Here is a 25125-nt window from a genome sequence, read left to right as displayed (position 1 = left end):
AACATTCTAAGTACTCAGCGGTCAACAGTATCTTCAAGTCAAGTCTATTGTCATTTTAGTATATACGTATATAATGTATACAACTGTTTAATGTACACAGAAATGAGACAATGTTTCTCCGAACCGGGGTGTAAAGCACAGTAACGCACATAACACACGATAATTTATGAAGGTAAGGGTAAAATATACAGATGAATCACACATAAATAACAAACTGTAGTGCATTAACTTTAAATATTGGAAGGTACAGAACAGATTAACCAGAGACTCTTTGAATACAATGCAGCAGGGAGTTCAGAAGCCAAATGGCCTGGGGGAAGACTGCCATCCTGATCATTCTTGTTTTTATTCCTTACAGTCTCCTAGCTGATGGTAGAAAGTCAATGAGGATGCTGGATGGATGGGTGGGATCCTTATTAACACTACGTACGCAGTGCGTCTGATGAATACCCAATGGATGGTAGGAAGACCCCTATGATCCTCTCAGCTGTTCTCACAATCCTTCGCAGGGAATTCCGGTCTAATATTTGGCAGCTCCCATATCAGATGGGGATGAGACTTGTCAGCATGCGCTCAATGGTTCTCCTGTAGAACACAGTTAAGATGGGGGTTGGGAGTCTTGCTTGCCTTAATGTCCTTAGGAATCTTCTTCATGGAGACAAACAGTTCACTCTGTTTATCCTTTGCAGATGACGTCTGACAGGATTTCTAACATTTCTTTATTTCAGAGTTCTGGTGCATGACATTTTGTTTCGGGATCACTTGGAACATATAAGAGCAAGAAGCTGATCATAAGCATCAATCATAACCACTTATTTCCACTCTACTTTTCAATCAGTGTTAGCAACTCCCTTCAAGCAAATGGGTCATGCAATATGTATAGCAGCCATCTCTGGCACAATGATTGGGGGGGGGGGGGGGTGATTATGAAGTGGCATCCAGCCCTTCAGCTTGGAGGCTCAATTCCAGATGGAGTGTTGAGTCCAGCAGTCGAGAGGGAAGGAAGATGCATAACATCCAAATGCACCGGCACTGGACTTCCAGGTTGTTCTCACCCTTCTTGCCAAAAGATGCAGCAACTCAGGAAGTCAGGAATGAACTAGCAGTTCTTCCCTGGCCTACGAACTGCAAGTCAGCACATTCCAACCCAATACCGCACAGGTCACCTACTGAAAATCTATCTCAATAGACTACTACAATCAGCAAAATCCCTTGGGACTTTTGTTCTGCTACAACCAGCTCAGCACAAGTCTTGTTTAAGCTCACAAGCTATAAATGGAGATTCTGAAAACTCACCCTGGATGGCATGACAACAGAACTGACTCATTATAGTACTGATGAAAGTAGAGTTGAATTAAGGATTTGTCAATCTGAAAAAAAAGAGAAGCCCATTGTGGACTTAAACACCACAGCAAGTAAGAATGACTGACGAAGTGTCTCAGCTTGAAATGTCGACTTTTTATCCTGTTATGAATGCACCACAGCTCTGAGGGGCCGAAGGGTGCGGGGGAGCCCCCTCCTTTGTGAGAATCGCAAGAGCATTATTCGGTTGGGTCAGAGGACCCAGGAAATGAGAGAGAGAGACCTGGCCATTGTCTCCTGGAGACAACGTTTGTGGAATGGGGACTATGCTACGTGCAAGCCCTCGGGCAAAGTGGGCTGGTTGAGAGAGGGATTGCATCATCCCAACCTGACTGACATCTGAGACCCCGTGAGAAAGTATAAAAGACGGTCTGGGGGAACAACCCCTTTCAGACGCACCAGAAGAAACGCTAGCGATCCCGTAATAGCGGGAAGCCATTTGAAGGAAGCCACGTGCGTTCGGTTCCCTTGCCTGGGAGTTGGTGGCTGGTACCACGGAAAATGACTTGGAACTAACAACGGGGAACCCACTCCCCCGACGCAATGGATTGGCCTCATAAAAGTCCCGGGCAAGTTTAAAATCGTCTCTCTTAAATCCAAATAGCTGCAGCATGAAAGGACAGTGACTTTTATCTTTCCATCCGACAATACAATATCTCCTAGACAAACGACAGAGCTATTGCTTAATTGATGATTATTATTATACCCGCATTTTTAGATTGAGTATTGATGACGTATTTTATCTGAATGTCTGTTTAATCTTATTTTTGTGTCCCTGTACAAATAAAGACTTTTAAAAATAGTACCATCAGACTTCAACGGTCCTCTCTATCTTTGCTGGTAAGTGACCCAGTTACGGGGTTCGTAACAATCCCCTTCTATACATTCTGTCTGACCTTCTGAGCTCCTCCAGCACACTGTGTGCCTTGCTCCAGATTTCCAACATCTGCAGTACCTCGTGTCGAAGTAAAAATGACTAACTTTTCAGAATTTTCCATTATTGCACAGACACTAGTCAAATGTTACCTGTTCAGAGACCATATCTCTGTATATATTTGGTTAATAATCAGTTCCATTTATGAACTTGAGAATAGATTAAATTGTTCTCAGCTGCTTTTCATTTTTGTCTATTCATTTATGTACATATTGTTGACTAGTCTCCAATTACTATCAGTCAAGGATCAATAACCAAGGCTGTCAAAATAATTGGATAATGTTCAAATATGAATTTAAATAGAAAATTCAGATGTATTTAAACAAATAAAAATACACTTGTGGTTGAGCCATCTCACCATATCTGATAGCGTGGATGCAGTATAATACAATGCACATTTCATCACTTTTCATCACATTTCATCAATTATTCTGCAGCACAGCTCCGTATTGTTTTCAAGTTGCTATTTGATTTCCCACATTAATCATTGCAAGTACAGTGACACAGGACAAACTTAATGCAGAGCAAAGTTTCTGATGTCAAGTCCCCTGTTCTCAGTCTTGTGCCACTCATAAGTTGTGGTAGATGTCACTTAGCCTTGAATCTAATGTCAGAATGACCTGCATTCCACAGTGCTGTCAAATGTCACATATAAGGCGGCAGAACATGGGCACCAACTTCATTCGCAATGGAAAATTTTAATGCTGTTTTAGTGAAATTGATGTTTCAGTATTATTAGTGTTAAAGAGGGATAACATGCAAATAAAAACCATCGATGCTGCCTGGCCTGCTGAGTTCCTTCAGCATTTTGTGTGTGTTGCTTAGATTTCCAGCATCTGCAGATTTTCTCTTGTTTGTAAATCAAAACCATTGACAATTTGTGCTCATCCAGTGAATGAAATTGTCGTTTCACATTATTCAGGAGTAACTTTATAAGTTTCACATGCCGCTCATAAATCTTACATATCTTGGCCCTTCCTTCCATTTCAGGATCAGATTCAGCTTTATTATTACTGGCATATTTCATGAAATTTGTTGTTTTGCAGCAGCAGTATGGTGCAATACATAAAAAATTATGCCAAAATCAGAAATATATAAAGAAGTTGTGCAAAAAGAGGGAAAATAGTGAGGCAGCATTCATGAACCATTCAGAAATCTGATGGTAATAATAATAGGGTGATTCCTGGGTAGTGGGGGCTTAAAGATGGATGTTGCTTTTTTGAGGTATCGCCTTTTGAAGACATCCTTGATGGTGCAGAGGCACAGTCACACACGACTGTTATAAATTCTGAGAGGTGTTTCAACTAATTCCTGGACGGTTAGAATGCCCAACACAAAAACACTTCCAAACCTGGACTACTCCTCATAATCAAAAGGTTGCAAGAAACTGAAGAATTGTGCTGATGACAAAGGGTTGTTCTTCTTACAATGAACAAAGATAATATTGGCGTAGATTTAAGCAAGTTTATTCTCAATGATACTACATCAGACCAGAGACTGCTCAATGTAAAAGTGCTTGACTCTCTTGCTTTACCATTAATCACCAATAAATGCAATCAAACAGATAAACTAGTTTTACGGTAGATTAGAAACAATCGATTCATCTCTGAAGAAAGGAGTCATTTTTCTAAACAGCACTCACCTTTAGGGTATAGACTCCCATGCGACCAGGTACTTTATAGAAAATACCTTCTTCTCCTCTAGAATTAGTGTGAAGCATAGCATTCAAGCAAGCCAATGGAGAGGTGCCACTGGGAAAAAAATAGAAACATCAATCAACGCTTGATTAAAGATACACAGACCATTTATTAGTCAAGATTTTATTACTAAACTACTTTGAAGCGTTTCAAAAACTAAATTTCAACAAGGTGCCAATGCTACTTTAATGACTTGTTCTTCAGCCAGAACCTGACTATTTTTCTTAACAACGTTATTAAAATCTTCTGTATAATCAGAGCACAGTTAGAAATGTACATTGCCTTGAAGGGTGCAACCAATGAAAATTCATCTTTATAAGTTTGGAGAATTGTTTGAAGTCCTGCCAGTTTCTTTTTGATTCCAGCAGAAGGAAAACATGTGACGATACTGTATCAAAATGGCTTTAATATCTCAATCAGAACCTAAGTTCTGGAGAGTTCAGTTAAAGAGAATCTGCCATAAAAATTTTCACTGAATGGAATGATCCTCCTTAGGTTATATCCAATGCATTAACTGGCTTAATTAATTTACACCAAATCCATTAGTAACTTTTCTGCAAATTGAATACAACAAGGATCCATGTTTTGCATTCAAGACTTTGTTAGTGAGTTAATCTCCAACATTCACAGTGCTGCTGCTGATATCTATGGAGGCATATTTGTTGGGTCTAATAAGTGTTTCCTGTTGGAAATGCGAGGCTCCAACACAAGGTTCCTTGTGTTAGACCAGTATATTGCTGTAACAATCATTCCAAACTTGGTTACCAGCTGACTCATCTTTTCCTGGTCAATTTCCATCAAAAGCTATTATCTTCCCTTTACAATCATTTTCTTTCTGGTGGAACTCTTTCACAGCCTTGCCTCTTCTGCCTCTTTCAACACACAAAAGTAACAAACTTCATATAGAAATTCTTCATTCTGCTGACTTCTTTTGTGCATTCCTGTCCTACAATCACTCATTGAAAGTTGTCCTCTAGCTTTGGAATTCCCTCTTTAATTTTGGGATCCTTCCTCCGTCTCCTCTTCTTAAAACCTGCTAAATAACATACCTGTGAAACAACCTGAAATACTTTGCTGTGTTCTCAGTGGTAAATAAAGGTAGCCAGCAACTTAAAAAAATAACCTTCTTGATCACGTTATGCTCACTCATCCTAACATCTTCAATGATTTGATATCTGTTTCTGACTGATCACATCTGTTGTACTTAATTACATTAATTGCAAGTTGCTCTCTTGCATCATTCAGGACAATATTAGAACATTTTCTGGACAGTTGCCAGAGTCTATGATCGTGAAGGAGCTTCTAGATACAAAAGTGGTCTGGCAGGAACAAACTTAGCAAAATTTTCATCTCCCTTTTGATTGGTTCATTACTATTAAAGAATTCAATGAATTTGTTTCAATTCTAATAATAGGTTTACAAGATGACTAACAATGCATCTATATTCATGCCTTCATGGAAATGCTGTATGCTTGCAGAATTTTCTATTTCATTTCCGATTTCTACCATTTTCTCTTTATTTTGTGTTTGTTTTTGGAGACTGTTGTATTGGACTGGTCAGCCAATGTATCTGTGCCGATAAAGAAGCTGAGCATATTTAATAACAAGCTAAATATGTCAGGTACAAATCTGAAATAAGACAAAAAGTGTGGCTGTTCTAATTAAAAATTATCAGCCAGGAACAGTGGCTCTGCTGTTCTCTCTCTACAGGTGCTATCCATACAGAATATTCTACCAAGTTTTGTTTTACACCTCAAAAGCAACTATGTAGGTTATGGCGACCGTGAGTTTCTAAATCAATATACAGTCAACTTTTGTTCGCAGTACAACATCCTGTTGGGTGTGTTTGGCTTTTGCTTTTAGCTGTACTTTGTTATTCAATGGGTCGACCTTAAAAAAATGGAATACAATTAGTCATGTTGGCACAGTCTGCAGTCAAATTTTTTCCATTCTCTTTTAATACAGGGGAAGAATAATCAGCAGATAAACTATGATGTTTTCATGTTATGCTGCTAGGTTATATTGAAATACTATCTTTTGACGTTAATTGCTGGCAACCTGGATTGTACTTCCAGCACTTTCTACTTTTATAATTTTCCTCTCCACTTTTTACTCTACCACCTTTTAATTGCCTCTTCGATTTTTGGACAGCTCTTCAACTGGATGTCACACCATCATTTCCCAGATGCTGCTTGCAGGAATGGGGTCTTAAGTGACCCAGTTATAGCTTATCTGCGTCCATACTTGACAGCAAATTCAGTTTTCTTCTTGATCTTTAACTGTTTCTTAAAAACAAAGAAAAATGGAAGGCGATTCAGCCCAATGACTAGATGTGAATGCAAATGCTCTTGCAGCCTCCACACCAATAATAATCTTCTCCTTTGCTTGCTTGTTGAGATATTCTTTCAGTAAGTAAGACTTTAGTCCAATATTCTGGGGAAAGATTTCTTCTTCAGTTACTCTCTGATCTTTACATGCCATCTTACATTGATGGTCACAACAAGTGAAAATATCTTTCTTCACCCCTTTAAGAGACCTGTTACATGAATCTTCATCCTCCTCTTTTCAAAAGAATAAGGACCATAAAAGATACAAAACTGGGCTGAGAAGTGGGAAATGGAGTCCAACCAGAAAAGATTGAAGCACTTCACTTTGAAAAGCTAAATCTGAAAGCAGAATACAGGGTTAACGGCTGGATATTTAGCAGTTTGGAGGAACAGAGGGTCCTTGGGGTCCAGATCCATAGATCCCTCAAAGTTGCTGAGCAAGTTGACAGGGTTATTAAGAAGGCCTATGGTGTGTTGGGCTTCATTCGTTGGGGGATCGAGCTGGAGGGCTGCTACGTAATGTTACAGCTCTACAGAACCTTGGTTAGACTGCATTTGGAATATTGACTTCAGTTCTGATCCCCTCATTATAGGATGAATGTCGAAGCTACAGGGAGGGTGTAAAGAAGATATATCAGGGTGCTGCCTGGATTGGAGAGCGTGATTTATAAGCACAGGTTAAGCAAGCTAGGGCTTTTATCTTTGTAGGAAAGAAGGAAGAGAAGTGACTTGTAGAGGTGAACAAGATGACAAGAGGCATAAATTGTGTGGACGGCTGGAGACCATTTTTCCAAGGCGGAAATTGCTTATGAGGGGCATAATTTTAATAAGAACAGAAGAAAGTATGGGGGGGGGGGGTGGTCGTCAAAAAAAAAAGAGTAGTGCATATGTGTAATGGCCTGTCAAGGGTGATGGTAGAGGCAAATACATTTACGGACATGGAAACTCTTAGATTGGCAGTGGACAAAAAAAAAATGGAGGATTGTGTTGGAGGGAAAGGTTAGATTGATATGAGGATGGGTGAAAAGGTTGGCATAACATCCCGGGCTGAAATGCCTGCAACGTTCTATGTTTGACGTAAACTGTTCCCCTTTCCCTCACACCTCTGTCATCATCCCTGTTAATTTTACACCTTTCCAGTACCTCCTTATCTTGTATTTTTATACAGAAGTGGGCACAGCACTGGTAACACATAAGCTTGGTGTAGGTCTGGCACACTACTGTACTCTTTTGGAATAATTCCAGGTGTTTGGCTTGCATTTTCTCTTGCTGCCCTAATAATCTGCACAGCTATTGTGTTGCACTTCAAGAGTCCTTTGTTCATCTTCTTAAGTGAATTTCTTAATTCCCAAGTAATATGAGATCTCTGCATTTTATTTATAAATGCACAATGCTTGGCAGGTCATTGAATTTAATTTGCCAGTTGTATGCCCAATCTTCAATTTATTAATGTCTCCCTTTAACATATGACGGCCTTCCTCAGCACTGACAATTACCCTAAACCTTCTACTTCCAATTTTATGTCATTGTAATTTTAGAGATTACATTTTTAGCCGCAGTCTAAATCGTCACTATGAATAGTGAACAATAGAGGTTCTGTGGTAATACAAATGGAACTCCGTTCTCTATCCTCTGCCACTTAAACAAGCCATCCTTTATCCTTGCTTTCCTGAAGATAGCAATACATCTCGTCTATAACTTGTCTCAACTCCACACATGCTCTAATGCAGGCATGGGCAAACTACTGCTTGCCCATTAAGCTTTTTAATCCGGCCCGCAGAACTTGATGAAATTATATTAATAAACCTTGTTAACGTTTTTTCCCCGCAATTCTGGCATTTTCCCAATAGATGACGCACTCTATATACATTGACCTTTGTTGAGGTGCAGCGTATTACTCCACATTTGCGCTTTACTCTTTGTTCGGCTCGACCTATTTGTGGAAACAGGCGTTCAGCGTCATGAACATCAACAAAGCCAGCCACAGATCCAAGTTAACTGACCAACACCTCAGATTCATCCTGAGAACCGCCACAACAAAACTAAATCCAGACTTTGATGTGCTGGTTAAAAAGGGAGACCAACAACACTGTTCCCACTGAAATTAAAAATAAGTTTCTTCGTTGTGTTATGTAAAAAATGCATTTGAAAATATTTTTTTCAATAAGCCTTACATGTTACATGTCATTTCTGTTAAGTGATAGACATGAGTAGTGCGCAGGTGCACGTACGTTCTCAAAATAAAAAATGCGCTCCAGATCAAATAACGCGCTCCGCATACTGGCGCGCTGTCACTGTTCTGTCTTTGTGCTGGTCGTTGTTGAGTTTTGGCACAGGGGACAATTGAATAAGAAGGAGCAGGACAAGTAGACCTGCATCTCCTACCATTTTTGAAATAAAGACAGTTAGGAGGAGAGTGATGATGATAATATCTTGAAGGATAACAGAATTTTCAGTGCTTTAAAATAATAACTGTTACTATTAACAAAGCTGTATTTTATTCATTTAATTTTCAGTGTTTTAAAAGTCATTTCAATAAATAGCTAAATACCATGGGACTTCAAAGACAGATATTTTGTTGTAATGCATTTGTTCATTTTCAATTGAAATTAAAGCACATGTTTTCTACATATCCCATGATATTTTATTTTCTCTTATGAGGTGTATTACCAAAACACTCCGTCCATCTGCTCCTGGTCCGGCCCCCCTGTCAAATTTTAGAACCCTTTGTGGCCCACAAGTCAAAAAGTTTGCCCACCCCTGGTCTAGCTCAAATACCATCTATAAATTTGCTAACGATACAATCATTGTTGGTAGAATCTCAGGTGGTGACGAGAGGGCATACAGGAGTGAGATATTCTAACTAGTGGAATGGTGCTGCAGCAACAACCTGGCACTCAGTGTCAGTAAGACGAAACAACTGATTGCGGACTTCAGGAAAGGAAAGGTAAGGCGAAGGAACACATACCAATCCTCACAGAGTAATCAGAAGGAGGGAGGGAGAGAGAGAGAGGGACAGAGGGAGGGAGGGAGCACAGTTTCAAGTTCCTGGGTGTCAAGATCTCTGAGGGTCTAACCTGGTCCCAACATAATGACTTAGTTATAAAGGCAAGACAGCGGCTATACTTTATTAGGAGTTTGAAGAGATTTGGTATGTCAACAAATATACACAATAACTTCTATAGATGCACCGTGGAGAGCATTCTTACAGGCTGCATCACTGTCTGATATGGTGGGGGGGGGGGGGGGGGGAGGCGGTGGAATTACTGCACAGGACCGAAAGAAGCTGCAGAGGGCTGTAAATTTAGTCAGCTTCATCTTGGGTACTAGCCTACAAAGTATCCAGGACATCTTCAAGGACTGGTGTCTCAGAAGGCAGCGTCCACGAGTAAAGACCTCTAGCACCCGGGGCATGCCCTTTTCTTACTGTTACCATCGGGTCGGAGGTACAGAAACCTGAAGACACGCTCTGTGATTCAGGAACAGCTTCTTCCCCTCTGCCATCCGATTCTGAAATGGACATTGAACTCTTGGACTTTGTAAAAAAAAATACAGTATTTCTGTTTTTTGCACGATTTTTAATCAATTCAATATACATATACTGTATAAAGTATACGGAATAAGATTTATTTATTTATTTCTCTCTCTCTTTTTTTAAATTATGTATTGTATTGAACTGCTGCTGTTAAGTTTACAAATTCCACGTCACATGCCGGTGATAATAAACCCGATTCTGATTCACTATGTCAAATTCCAAAGAAGCAAAAGCCACAAAGCACTAAAGAACTGCTTGTTCATTTAAAAGGTAATGGCTTAATGAAACAGGAGGAACTGCTACACTGAAAGCTCATGAGGTCAGGAACATGCAGCTACGAGAAATATTTATGTACAATACAGAAACTGGTGTTACTTGAGTGTATTGTCATATGGCATAAGAGGAAAAAAAAACCTCATTGATATGTATTATTGTATTTCCTTTTCTAAGGCCTCTGTAGGTCAGAGTGGACCATGAATATTGCATCCTAGCTGTCTAGATACACAAGCCTGGCAGTATGATACGGAGAGCGAGTGAACAAACTGGACTTGGTAGTTTATTACCCTTACAACAGCTTCAGGTTTACTTCCACTTAAAAATTCAGTGTGCATACGTTGTTGTCACTGGGCAAAAAATTGCACAGCACAAGATCTTTGCGTACACTGCTCATTACAAATTAGAGGGAACACAGCTTTGGCATTGCAATCAAATTATTAAGCTTTAAAGGGACTACTTTTATAATCCTTTGAGCAGGTTCATCTTAAAAAAAATGCTGCAAGTGAATCTATCTGAACCAGTTTCATCTTCTTTAGAGGATAAGTAATTTAATAGATTTATATTATATATACAGCTGCAACATTTCTAATCTCATCTTTTGACGTCACTCGCATATTATTTATTTCATCTGAAACAACCAATGTAATTATCATTTGTAGCTGCATTCAATACGCCCAACTGTGTTGTTCTCATCCTAACTTTGGCTTTAACTCCTTTTCCCTCTTCTCTGAATTGGGTTTACCACTAACATAAGCTGTGAAATTTGTTGTTCTGCAGCAGCAGTAACACAATGCAAAACGTAGAAATCAGTTACAAACAAATCAATGAAAGAGGAATAGCAAGGGAGTGCTGTGGACCATTAGGAAATGTGATGGAGAGGGGAAGAAGCTAATCCCAACAGGTTGAGTGTGGGTCTTCCTGTACTTCCAATCCCGATGGTAGCAATGAGAAGAGGGGATGCCCTGGATGTTGCGGGTTCTGAATAATGAATGCTGCCTCTTGGAAATATACTCAAGGGTGGGGAGGCTTATGCCTGTAATGGAGCTGGCCGAGTCCTCAGCCCTCTGGATCCTTCACACTGGAGCTTCCATAGTAGGTGGTGATGCAACTGGTTGGAATACAATCCATCATACACCTGTAAAAAAAATTCAAGAGTCTTTGGTAAGATACTAAGGCTCCTGAAGTTCCTAATGAAGTACAGCCATTGGCATGCCTTTTCTGCAACTGCATTAATGTGGTGGGTGCTGTACAGATCCTCTGAAATGTCGACACCTGTGAACTTGAAGCTGCTCACCCTTTCTACTTGATGAAGGCTGGTCTGTGTTCTCCCAACTTCCCCATCCTTGGTCACACTCATGTTGAGTGTGAGATTGTGACACACAAAATCCCTCATTATGATCTTGCACCTGTCTCTTTGCACTTCACTTTCTCTGTCGCTGTTGTGCTTCCATCCCATTTTGTTACCGTTTATCACTGTAGTACCTCAGTGCGCTGAGTAATAATTTGAACAGTATTAGAACACAACCAGGAGAAAATCTGCAGATGCTGGAAAATGTGTGCATGTGCTATGTAAGACAAGGTCTTCACTGTGCATATGAGGAGGAGATGTTAATACTGATCCACATGGCTGTGATCTCCGGACAAGATTCCTGTTACGGGGGGGGGGGGGGGGGGCGGTACAGAAGCCTGGGTTTTGAAGCAAGTTTAAAGATTTGCACCCTCAGTCTTACTTTCCTTTATGCTTCAACATTTCTTCTTTTTCCTCTTTCAATCTCTCACCCAATCTCTGTTTCAGATGGTGCTGGTGAAGTACAGCGATGGCTTGTAGATAGCAAACAAAAAAAATTACTGTACTTATCAGAATTCTTCTCCAATAAGATCACTGCCATCAATAGCCTGTAAATTCCCTTTTGGAGTTGAGCTTTTGAACCACCTGTACAACCTGGTATTTTTGTAGCGTGAACTGAATTCTCCAAGGTCCAAGACAGTTACAGTGTGGCATGTATGATCCAAATCAAGGCAGCAGGATCAGGGCCCAAGAGCAGGGAATGAGCCGATGTTTTGCCATTGCTGGAGCATACTGAGAGACAATTCGATGTAGCAGAATGGAGGTGAGCTGAGTGGAGGTGATACAGAGTCAAGGGCCCAAGAGCAGGGAAGGACTCAAGCTTCAATCAGTTTAAGTGGTGGGTGAATTGGAAAGGTCAGATATGGGCTGGATTGAGGCAACAGGCCTCAGGCCTGAGAGCGCATAGAAGCCACAGGGCCCAAGTCCAAGATCGAGGAACAACCTGAGGTCTGGACGACAGTATCACCAGGGTGTCAGGGCCAGAGGCGAGGCATGGGCCAGTTCAACTCATTGATACACGAAGTTTACTTGTCTTTGCTCCAAACTGAGGTGGTAGCTTGCAACTAATGGGCTCCTGGATTGGCAGCAGTGATGACCAGCTTCGTGGCTATGGATTCACTTTTGTGAACTTCAGTTACTGTTTACACAATTTGTTTCTTCTCTCCAGCTTGACAGTCTTTTTTAAATAGATTCTATCGTTTGTTTTGTAGCTGCCTGAAGGGGACAAATCTCAAGGTTGTATATCGTATACATCAATAATACATGTACTTCATATTCAGATCTGTCATTCTTTCTGCTCCTTTCCTGTCTTCCATATTCCCTCATGTTTATTAGCTGTTCGACTGATTATTTTTGTACAAAATCTGCATATTCTGGACTTTATTGAAGACTGTTTTGCATTTTTCATTCCCATTTAATATGTTGCCAATATTGTTGTCAATTTCATTTTCCAAAAATCTTTTCTAAGTCCCTCAAAATTTTTTTCCCAGTCATAAGATCTTAAGACAGAGGAGCAGAAATCATCTTAAATGTGATGTGGCCACCAACTGATCCACTCCTATCTTAATTCTGCTTTCTGTCTGATTTATTACTCTACTCATGACATGCAGGAGCATTTTTCTGCTTTTTGCATATTGAGTAGAAAATACTCCTGCAGACAACGCAAGAACTCAATTCCCTCATCCTATTAACTTCATCTTCCAGCTAAGTAATCGGCGTTTGAATCCCTCTGATTGATTCTCAGTGCTTTCCATTGTTTTTCCAAATACTTCTTTGCCTCTCGACAAACAGGTACATTGCAGGCTCTTCCAACTAAACGCAATTGATCCTATCCCCACATGGCTTCTGTTCTATTGAATGGATCAAGCAACACACACAAAATGCTGGTGGAACGCAGTAAGCCAGGCAGCATCTATATGAAGAAGCACTGTCGACGTTTCGGGCCAACACCTGAATGGATGCTGCCAGGTCTGCTGTGTTCCACCAGCATTTTATGTGTGTTGCTTGAATTTCCAGCATCTGCAAATTTCCTCATGTTTGCTATTGTATGGATGGCTGTCCCGTATTTCTGACAGAAAGTGCAACTCCACCCACAACAGTTCCTCTCTCTTTAATAAACAGAGCATGTGTTAAATTCTTAGTCCTGACTTTGTCTACAGCTCTATTACAATGGGGGCACCTAGATCCTTGAGTGTATTATGACCTCCAGTTCCCAATTCCATTGTGGATGCTGTATTTTTATCACAGAAACAACTCATTTCAATAGCAAGCACTCTCACATTGATCTTTAACCATTTTTTTACTAATTTTTTACTAATTCACTCCCTGGCACTCTTATTTTGGTTGCCAGCAAGCTCTTATTTCAAGCAACACACACAAAATGCTGGAGGAACTCAGCAGGTTAGGCAGCATCTGTGGAGAAAAAGTACAGTCAATTTCTTGAACTTCCAGTAGTGGCAACTCCCAACATTACCCCCTCCCCGTGCCGCCCTTGCCTTCACCAATCCCTTTCCCCTTTTCCATCTCTCAATGTTTCTCCTTGCTGACCCATCGCCTCCCTCTGGTGCTCCTCCGCCCCTTTTTCCTCCTTCCATGGCCTTCTATCCCCACCTGTAAGATTCCCCCTTCTCTTTCACCAATCAGTTTCCCAGCTATTGACTTCATCCCTCCCCCTCCTGATTTCACCTAATGTTTCTCTCTCCCCTCCCCCCACCTTTTAACTCTACTCTTTTTTTCCCCAGTCCTGCTGAAGGGTTTTGGCCCAAAACGTCAACTGTACTTTCTTCCATGGATACTGCCTAGCCTGCTGAGTTCTTCCAGTACTTTGTGTGTATGTGTGTTGCTCGGATTTCCAGCATCTGCAGATTCTCTTGTTTGCTCTATTTCATTTACACTTCCATTAGTATCTTTTCTAATGGGCTTGTTATGTCTCTCCTGAATTGAATTATTTTATTTCTAACTGCGAGATCTCACTGCTTACTCATGGGTTCACAGCTGTTGTTGATTGCTCATTATCATATTGTTATGCAATTAGCTTTCGTCATCTGGTCAGCCATTTTATATCCTTATACATTTCTTTCAGTAGTTAGAAGCACTTGTTAGAAGCCAAAGGAATTTCAATCAATACTTGAATCTACATTTCAGGAAAACGCTGAGATGTACTGTCTTTTCATGCCAGTTCCTTGCATACTGTAACACGTTGGTGAATAATAAAAAGCCTTCATCTACAACTACGCTGAGACTGGAGTTAGCTATCTGTCTAGCTTAAGGAAATGGAAGACTCTTGACCGAGGGCTTGTGTGAGAGAACAGGCTCGAAGAAAAGGGAACAGGAATTGATGATGTTGTTCTGAAGGTTGACAAATGACCTCCTTCCATGGGGTAAAAGTATCATTAAGTGTTACTTAGGGGAAAGGGATGGAAACAGAAGGAAGATTTGCATGTGCAATTATGAATAAAGCAGGTGGTGCCTCTACTTCCTTATCAGTTTGCAAAGATTCGGCATGACAACTAAAATTTTGACCAACTTCTATAGATGTGTGCAGGACAGTATATTGACTGGCTGCATCACAGCCTGGTATAGAAACACCCATACCCTTGAACAGAAAATCCGAGAAAAAGTAGTGGGTGTGGCGCAGTACATCATGGGTAATGCTCTCCCCACCATTAAGCACATCTACATGGAGCATTCTCACAAGAAGGTAGCATCCATCATCAGGGAGCACCACCACCGAGGCCATGCTCTCTTCTCACTGCTGCCATCAGCAAGAAGGTACAGGAGCCTCAGCACCCACACCACCAGGTTCAGGAACAGTTATTACTCCTCAACCATCCAATCAAAGGGGTTAACTTCACTTGCCCCCATCACTGAACTGTTCCCATAACCTATAAATTCTCTCTGAAGGACTATTCATCTCATGCTCTCTATATTTATTTTTTTTTTTCTTTTTGGTTTTGCAGTTTATTGTCTTTTGCACACTGGTTGACCCTGTTGGTGTAGTCATTCATTGATTCTATTATGATTATTGGATTTATTGAGTATGCCTGCAAGAAACTGAATCTCAGGATTGTATATGGCTATAAAAATTTGATAATAAATCTCTTTTGAACTTTGACATGGTTATTACAATAGTGTCGTAACTCTTACATGGAAAATCTGAAATGACAATAAATTCTGCTCCTTTGAATATTTCCAAATTGATGAAGGTTTCAAACCGTGCATTCTAATCAGTCCTTCAAACGAATTGTTATTTGTGTATAACAAGCTTCCATTTCCAAGATGCTCTGTTCAAATAAGCAATAATATTGTACATAAAGAGATGAAAAACCTATTATTACTGTTCAACCTACTTAAGTACTTCCAGCATTTTCTGTTTTTGCTGCTCAAAGAGTCTGTGCAATCTCTCATGTTATGAATCATATGGAATTTAAAAACCATGGTGCACACATGTACAAATGTAATTTCATTACCAGATCACACTATTATCTCAGTTTTCAAGCCTGCGTCTGTATACACACAATTTGCCTTTGCTATCAACAAACCAAAATGATATTGGAACCAGAAGTACAGTTTTGTGACACAGCAGTTCGTACTGTCATCTCAAATTTCCAGGATCCAAATTCATCCTGGCCTAAGGTGTTATCCATGTGGGTTGCGACTTTTCTCCCCATTATTACATTGGCTTTCTACAGGTGCCCTGGCCTCCCATATCCAACAGTCATACTGCTAGGTTACTTCTGTAAATTATATAAACCCCAACTGTAAGATAGAAACTCAACCTATTTCACAAGGTAACACCTGCCCTTGTCCTCATCTACTTCTGGCCCCATCCTGGAATTGTCTGTTGTTCCCACAATGTCCACATCAGTTACCAAAAACCCATAAAACTGAGAAGCAGTCAATTAAGGCGATGAAATTGATCCTCTATTTCTTAATGTATTCTGCCTACTTTTTCTCTAATCATTTAATGATCTTTTAATTTATTGAGATGCAATGCAGAGTAGCACCGCTGGCTCTTTGAGTCGCACCGCCCAGCAGTCAATTAAGACGATGAAATTGATCCTCTATTTCTTAATGTATTCTGCCTACTTTTTCTCTAATCATTTAATGATCTTTTAATTTATTGAGATGCAATGCAGAGTAGCACCGCTGGCTCTTCGAGTCGCAACGCCCAGCAACTCCTGATTTAACCCTGGCCTAATCACGAGACAATGTACAATGATCTATGAACCTACCAACCGGTACGTCTTTGGACTGTGGGAGGAAACTGGTGCACCCGGAGGAAAGCCACACAGTCACAGGGAGAAAGTACAAACTCCTTACAGGCAGTGGCAGGAATAATTGGAAAGTGAAGGGCAATTTTAAAAAGGAACTGATTTCAACTAGATAAAATAAACCTGTTTTTGTAACATGTCTTTGATAACTTCAGAATGTTCTAGTATGCTTTTTAGGCAATAGTAATATTCATGCAAGTGTGATCTCTGTTTCACTGAGGTAAAAGCTGCAATGTTTATGAGAGAAGATAATCAAAAATAGGGCAAGGATCATGATGGATCTAAACATAGACAAGGAGCCATGGAAGGAGCAACACGTCAAGAGCAGGTCAATGGAATGAGTGAGTGATCCTGGTCTTAACACCAATAGAAAGAAATCAGTATGGTTTTGGTTGATACTTCAGCATACTTGGTAAGCTATAGAAGAGAGTGATGGTTTCCTCTTTTATTAATCTACATGCTTCACAGCCATTCACAATAAAACATTTAAATAAAAACACATTTTTAGGCTAATGCTACAAGCAATCAGTTGGCGAACTGTAAAGATGATGTTCTGGACTGCTCAACAGAAATTAAATATTACAAATTAAATGGGCCATTACTATTTATTCTACCACACTAATGTAGCTGAAATAATGGGCTGAATTATTATTATAGGTTTGGCAGCATGAGTGGAAGTCATACCAGTAAAGTGCCAGTATGCAAGTCTCCTTTCCCTCAGAGCTGCTGGAACTTGATAGTAAAACCTTATTAATACCTACAGTAACTCATGGTGGTGGCACATTCCATTTTCTCCATGATAATTCAACACGGGCAATAAAAGCTGATGACATACAGAATCCAAAATATTAATAATTATGCATGAAAATTTTAAACAGCTTTTGCAATAAAATTGTGGGTCATCTTACTGAATCTTCAGAGTCATTAAGTAATACAGCACAGAGCAATCCTTCGGCCCACCAGTACATGCTGACCATGGTGCCCACCAATCTAGTCCCAATTTCCAACATTTGGCCCATATCTCTCTGAGCCCCACCTCTCAATGTATCTATTCAGGTGGTTCTTAAATAATTTTATTGTTTCTGTCTCAACCACTTGCACTGGCAGCTCATTCCGTTTATTCACCAGCTGCTGCACGCAAACCGTTGTCTCTCAGTTTCCTTTAAAATATTTTCCCACTCACTTAAACCTATGTCCTTTCATTCTGAACTACCCTACCCTGACAAAAGGACTTTTACATTCTACCTTATTTTTGCCTCTCATCATCTAAACACAGGTTAGGGACAAGGGGATTGATACAGTGAGACCTAACAGCATAATAGGGAGTTGCACCAAATCATGCTGAAGCATCCTTCTTTATTATGAGAAGTTTTAACTACTTTTCCCATGAGCAAAGGCGTTACCCATAAAGGTCTCACCAGTTAAGCCAGGACAATATGTGATTCATGCTTGGGGCAGACACCACCAACCAGTCTGGAATCACATATGGTCCAGCTGTAACAGCCAACATTGCATCACTCATTTCTTTGCTGCTACGCCTAAAGGCTACTCTGCGTTTCAACAGTCCAAAAATGGAGGGCTATGTGGGAGGAAAGGGCGAGATTAATCTTGGAGCAGGCTGAAAGGCCAGCATAACGTCATGGGCAGAACGAATGTCATGTTCTTTGTTCAAATTTTCATATCCTGAATATTTTATTCCAAGTTATTACAATGAAATACTTCTTCAGCATTAACTAAGTATAATATATTTGTTCTTGTTGTACGTGCTGACTGGATTAAAAAGCTGTTCCATAATGATCTGCACTACTTCGGATTTCCTACATGCTACCATAATCCTTTCCATCCCATCCCCTTCTCCACCCCAACCACACAATCCTCATCACCCAAGGGAAACAAATTTAAACCCAACTTGGTACTTCAGCCTTGCAACTGTTAGTTTCCCAGTAACATAAATGACCATCAAGTCTGACACCAATATTAACTTCGCTTTCACACACCCACAAATTTAGATTGTTCAGTTCATCGGCACTTCAGATAATGTAATGTTTAAACTGATTAACAGCACTTTCCATCCATTTAACCCCTGCACAAACAGTATGCTCCTAGTTTCCAGTTATTTCTTCATCACACTTCCACTCTAAACTCATCTGCCCTTGGCCTCCTCAGTGTCGGAATGAAACCTAATTAAAAACAAAGAACAGTTGCTCCATTCAGACTTCAAGCATGGTCCCAGCAGCTGCCTTTTTAATTTTTCTTCTCCCTCACTTTTTGACCTTGGCCTCTGAAAGTTCCCAGTGAAGTTCAACAGAAGTTCAAGGAACAGCATTTTATATTACCGTTAGGAACATACATTCTGAACTTCATTGTTTAGATCATATTCAACGATCACATTGTTTCAAGCAGCAGCTGTTGGTACTGATTCTCCTAATGACACTACACCAGCACAAGGGCAGAAACACTTTCACAGGAGAAACAGCGAAGGAAAGCAAAACTAGAGAAAATAATGAATTTCTTGAGTACATGCAACAAGAGCCTTAAAACTGTAAAATGTAAATGGTGAATTGGATATAGTGATGACACAATAAGATTTAAGGAACTGCATGCAGATACCACCAAAAAGCCAAAAGCAAGGTACAATAAACATGCTTAGAAGGAATGCTGTGCTTGATATCCCCAGAGGTGGAATATAAAGAGGAGGATGTTTGGTGACAACTCTGGGGTACATTGGTTTAGTCACATCTAGATTTCAATGATTTTGTTTTTGTGCTCTGCACCTTAGAACAACAGAATTAGCTTTGAAATCACTGCAATAATACCCTGGCAGCAGGACATCCAGGATTAAGTTAAGATTACAGAAATTGGGCATAATTCTCCTCGAATTTAAAGGTACTTACAAACTTAAAAGATATCCATGTAAATTAGGAAGTCTTACAGACTTCAGTACATAGCCTGGATCTTGAGCTGAGGGAGATGAGAACAGAGAGGTGGCGGGACCTGGGTGCAAGAGCAGGGAACAAGCAAATATTGGTCATGGCTGGAGCAGACCTGGAGGTGATTTGAAGCACCAGAGCTAAGGTGAGGCAGAGTCCAGACAGCGGGGCCCAAGATTAAGGAACACGCCAATGTTTGAACAATATAAGCGCCGAGCCAGATTGGAAAGGTTGGGTACAGACCAAATCAAGGTAGAGGGGCCAGGGCTCAAGAGCATATTGAAGCGGCGGGGTCAAGTGAGGAATGAGCCAGTGTTTGGCCAACTTAATTGTCGAGCAGGACTGAAAACATCAGTGTATCGGGAGCAGAGGTGAGGGATGGGCCAATCTTCGGCTCATTGCTCAAGAGGTTTCCTCGTCTCTGCACCGAACTGATGCTGCTAGCAAGACCCTGGACTGACTATAACTGGCTTCATGTCACTTTCATGAACTATCATTCTGATTGTTATTTGCTTACTTTCATTGCTTGCATGGTTTGCTTTTTCCCCTGCACATTGCTGTTTTATGGTATTCCGTTTTAACGAGTTCTATTGGGTTTGTTTTGTGGCTGCTTGCAAGGAGACTAATCTCAAGCTTGTGCACAGTATACATACTTCGATAATAAATGGACTTTGAGCTCTCTACCTGTGGAACTTGCTACTACCTGGAACAGGGGACTGAGCACAAATTTCTGCAGACAAGTCAGTTCCAAGCTGTTCTGTGACGTCCTGGCCATTAAAAAGCAAGCATGATGACAAAAATAATTAAGTTAAACTGGAAACACAAAAACGCCAGAAGACAACTAACTTCTATTAAACGCACCAAAACTAAAACTACAAAATAAAAAGAAATGTAACAGTCCTACCCTGCGCAGGTTCAGTGAATACATTTCCCAGTGTGAGTGCTGATAAATAAAAGCAAGTTTGTGTTCCCCCTACTGGACTCAATGCAGCTACAAGAGGTTAGAAAAATGCAACCCCACATAGAATTTCCAGCAGGTTGACGCTGCTCATACACTTAATGAAATTACAATTAACATGAGAAAAATAAAAGCAATTCAATAATTGAAAAGCCCTCCAAGTTCATAGATAAAAAAAGTACAGTTAATCCACTGTTTTGGGACCCAGTTCCTACTCTTACTCAAAATATAATTCATAGAGTGTCTGTACTAATCACAGCAGGACCGAGATATTTCTAATTCATACTCACCCAATCCCAATTATTAATATTTTGTATAACAAGCAGACGCTATTTGAAATACACAAATTAATATGCCTTTCATATTTATGCCAACTTTCAGAAGGGTCTCAGCCAAAATGTCAGTTGTCCATTTCCCTCAATGCTGCCTGACCCACGGAGTTCCTTCAGCTCCTTTGTGTGTTGCTTTTTATTATCTTTACTGAAACTTCAGCAAGTCACCTTCCCTGACAAATCCTTAAAACTATTCTCAATAGGGAAGAAAAGGCCCATTTTAAATTTACACTGCTCTCCTTATTGCTAGCTTTAATGCAGCTTGATGAATGCATACATCTTATGCATGTCTGAATAAGATTTAAACAAAATTGAAAAACACCCCCTTATTTGCAATATAAGTATATTTTTCAAAGTGAGGAATGTCAAAAAAGTATTCTCGCCATAGTTTCTTTATTACTGCAGTCTTTAAATGTACATGCAAGGATTTTTACAATGATTCCTAATAACCTGGAAGAACTTGAAGACTGGTGCATTTCACACCAAAACTATTAAAATTGTGAGCACTTCATGAAAATTTGTTTTTGAGTACATTTCCAATATGTGCACATCTACTGTAACATCACTAAAAAACAATCTACCACTGTTATAAATGCATAATTAAGTTCAAATTACACAGCCTGCTGTAGGCCTGTAGCACACAGCAAGAGATGAAAACAAGGGTGCTTCCAGGGGGGGAAAAAAGTGAAGGTTGTGATTCTTGCCACTCCATGCTGGGCTTGCAGTGACTTGACAGCGACATTTAGAGCCACCAGCTAATGAACATCACAATGTACCAAAAGCCAAAACAAGGCAGCCTCAGATTTCACCGTATGTCAAAATAATGAAACTAATGACCACATTCTTCAAAGCAAATTGTGCCATGAATGCTTTCAAGTTTTTCTGCCTTTCATTCATTTGATTGATGAGGTCAACTCAACGTGCACAACAATAGCATGTTCTTGAAACACAGAAGCCCGTTTTTTCCCCCCCTCAAATGTCTACTTCATTATTTCTGATATTAAATACAGAAAAATAGAAAGCTAAGGGGTTGAGAAGAAGAAAGTGAAGGAAACTTTCATCAGCTGTCTGACATAGAGACATAGATTTACAACACAAAAATGGGCACAATATATATTAATAAATTTAATCAGGCATCTGTTGTCAAACTTCATTTCCTCTTCATGTGTTTTGAACTCCTTTATAATTAGACCCTGCAGTTTGGGGACTTAAATAGAGCAATGCTAAAATGAAAGTCAGTAATCTGATTTATAATGTTATAACCATATTATTGCCAATGATTGCAGCAGTAATCATGAAGTTATTTCCAGTCAGAGATCATGTCAAAGATGGCCTGTACCCCAAAAGATTTTGCTGAAACAGACATTGATAGCTTCAGCAATGCCATGTAATGGCATTATTTGGTGCTCCAGTCCAACATGACCGCCCTAAAAATGCCATGTGAATTTTGGACTGGAGCATTTAAGAAATTTTTAACAAGACGATATGGCTGAATACCTCTCCAGCACATGAAATATAACACTCGTGTTCTCTATTTCCCACGTCCTCCTGCTCCACAGACAGAATAGAGGAGTCCCCTTAGGCTTTATCTTTTACCTCACCTGGAAACTGCATTCCCAGTTTATCATCCTTCGCCACTTTTGTCAGCACAAAGATTCCCATCACCAGTCACATCTCCTCCTCTCACCCACCTTTCTGCAAGGGCTACATGCCATGATTGCTGGATCTCTCCCCACCTACCTGCTCTTCCCCATAGCCTGGCATCATTCCATGTAATCACAGGAGGTGTGACAGTCATCTCCACACCTCCTCACTCACCACCATTCACAGACCTAAAGAGCCCTTCTAGGTGACGGAGAGATTCATGTGCCACTCCCTCGACATGGTCTATTGCATCTAGTGCTCACAGTGTGGCTTCCTGTATCTACATTGGCAAGACCCAACCTGATCAGGTAAGTTGACAGTTTTGCAGAACACCTGCACTCTGTCTACAAGAACCATCTTGAGTTTCCGGTTGCTTGCGTCAACTTTTCATCCCACTCTCACACATCCTATCTGTCCTCAGCCTTCTGCACTACCAAACCTCATCTATAAGGCCTCATATGTCGCTTGGGTAGTCTATAGCATGATTAGTGTGAATGCTCAATTTTCCAGTTTCAGATAGCACCCTCCACTCCCACAAGCCTACCCAGGTTTTCTTCTCCCTTAGATCACATACTATATCCCCTCCTTCACCTGTTTCTACCTACCCATTGTTCTTTTTTAAAATTCTGCGTCCATCACCAACCAGCTTCCATCTCTATCCTTCATCATCCAGCACCATCTGCCCACCAACTTTCCCCCTTCATCTAGTTCCCTTTATTACTTGCCTTCCCTAGTCTCAAACCTCCCTCTCACTTCAATATACTGACCATCTTCACTCGTCTCTCTCAGTCCAGATGTAGGGTCACTACCTGAAATGTCAACCAGCCCTATGACACCACAGATGCTATTAGACTGATTTGTTTTTTCGTTCTTAGACATCTCTTGTGTTGAGACTCACTCCTTCAAGAGTTCATTAGTGATTTTAAAATGGGTCATTTTAAAAGAATTATCACTGTTTTTTGTTAGTTGTACCTTCCACATCTCTTTTCTCTCCACCACCTCCCCCACCCTACCCCACCACCATCAAGCCAATTTTCATTTCAAATCTTCATTTCACTGGTTTGGGTTCTCCAAAACAACAAATCATTTTAAACAGTACAGATGAAGAGAAGATGGTCTGCACAGCATGAGCCAGCAGACCATCTTCCCTTCATATGCAGTGACTGATATTTTACTCTGGTAATTCAAGGTAAGTAAATATCAGGTATTGATTATAGTTGCTAGCCAACCTGATACTGCCCAAAACACAGAAGTGCCCATTAACAAATTCCACTCCAGCAGGATTATGTGTGGAGTCTTCAATGAACTGATAAGAGCTTTGGTATTTTTCATCTTCTAATATCCTGCAAGCATAGATCAGGGAGAGTTTTGGCTCAAAAGACTACCAAGTCTATAACAGCTGCCAGCAACATGAATGACAATTTTTCCTTCACTGCAAGTCACAAAGTCGAATTCAGATCTGGTTCACGTGACTCTAAAAGTGATCTCCCCCCCGCCAAGTCTGCAATGTTAAAATAACAATTCAGGACCATACTAACCAGCAATTATAGGTGGTATTAACAATTTGATGAACAACAAATGCACTTTTTGCCATTTTTATGCATTACATCAGGGATCAATTTCAGATGCCATATACAGTTACATGTATTCGTAATTTGCTGTGGTGTGTTCGCTTGATATTCAACAATTCTAAATAACGAAGAATTACAATTACATAAAAATAATGTTTGAAGTACAGACCTGGAATAAAATGTGCATAAATACAACCATATATTTACAAAGTAAACAGCATTATAAAAAGTGGTTTAAAATGTTAACAGTGTAGTTACTGAGGTAATTAGATTGGAGGGAGGAGCTAACTAGAATGGTTGATCAGATTAACTTTCTGGGAGTAACTTTATGTTAATATAGCATAAAGTATTTGTTTCAATAACCCTACAGCCCTTTCCAGAAGGGAGGTTTTGGAAAAGTCGGTCTGCTGGGAGGAAAGTGTCCGCAATAATGTTTCCTGCCTGCTTCTTTGTCCTGGACACATACACTCATCAGCCATCTTATTAGGTACAGGAGTGTGCTCTTCTGCTGTTGTAACACGTGGTTATTTGGGCTACTGTTTCCTTCCTGGAAGCTTGAACCAGTCTGGCTTTTATTGATTTATTTGTTGAGATACAGTGCAGAACAGTTCTTCCTGGCTCTTCGAGTCACTCCATCCAGCCTAATCACAGGACAATGGCCAACCAGCACATCTTTGGAACGTACCCAGAGGAAACCCATGCAGTCACAGGGAGAACGTGCAAACTCCTTTCAGGCAGCAGCAGGAATTGAACCTGGTTCACCTGTACTGTAAAGCGTTGTGCTAATCACTGTGCTACCATGCCAGGTCTTCACCCACAGAACTTTTTAGGTGCCACAGTAATGTATAATTAGCACAATACTACTACAGCTCAAGAGGTTCTGGAGTTCACACAGTTCAATTCAGGAATTGTCTGTAAGGAGTTTGTTCACTGAATTG

At 40.3% G+C, this 25125-nt stretch overlaps 1 protein-coding gene across 5 annotated transcripts in view; it reads right to left on the bottom strand.

Annotated features, from left to right (window-relative positions):
* asxl2 (ASXL transcriptional regulator 2) overlaps positions 1 to 25125 on the bottom strand; it is a 192308-nt gene that overhangs the window by 88073 nt on the left and 79110 nt on the right. For 4 of the 5 annotated variants that reach the window (XM_059981712.1, XM_059981713.1, XM_059981714.1 and 1 more), the window contains one exon: positions 3939 to 4047. The exons of the other annotated variant lie outside the window; for it this stretch is intronic. In XM_059981712.1, coding sequence (XP_059837695.1) covers positions 3939 to 4047 — 109 coding nt within the window. The remainder of the gene's footprint in view (positions 1 to 3938; positions 4048 to 25125) is intronic. 5 annotated transcript variants of the gene reach the window in all.

This window comes from Hypanus sabinus, chromosome 10 (assembly GCF_030144855.1).
Source record: "Hypanus sabinus isolate sHypSab1 chromosome 10, sHypSab1.hap1, whole genome shotgun sequence".
In the NCBI taxonomy this organism is placed as follows: Eukaryota; Metazoa; Chordata; class Chondrichthyes; order Myliobatiformes; family Dasyatidae; genus Hypanus; species Hypanus sabinus.
The sequence above is the reverse complement of the archived record's forward strand: the minus strand, read 5'-3'. Positions and strand labels throughout refer to the sequence as shown.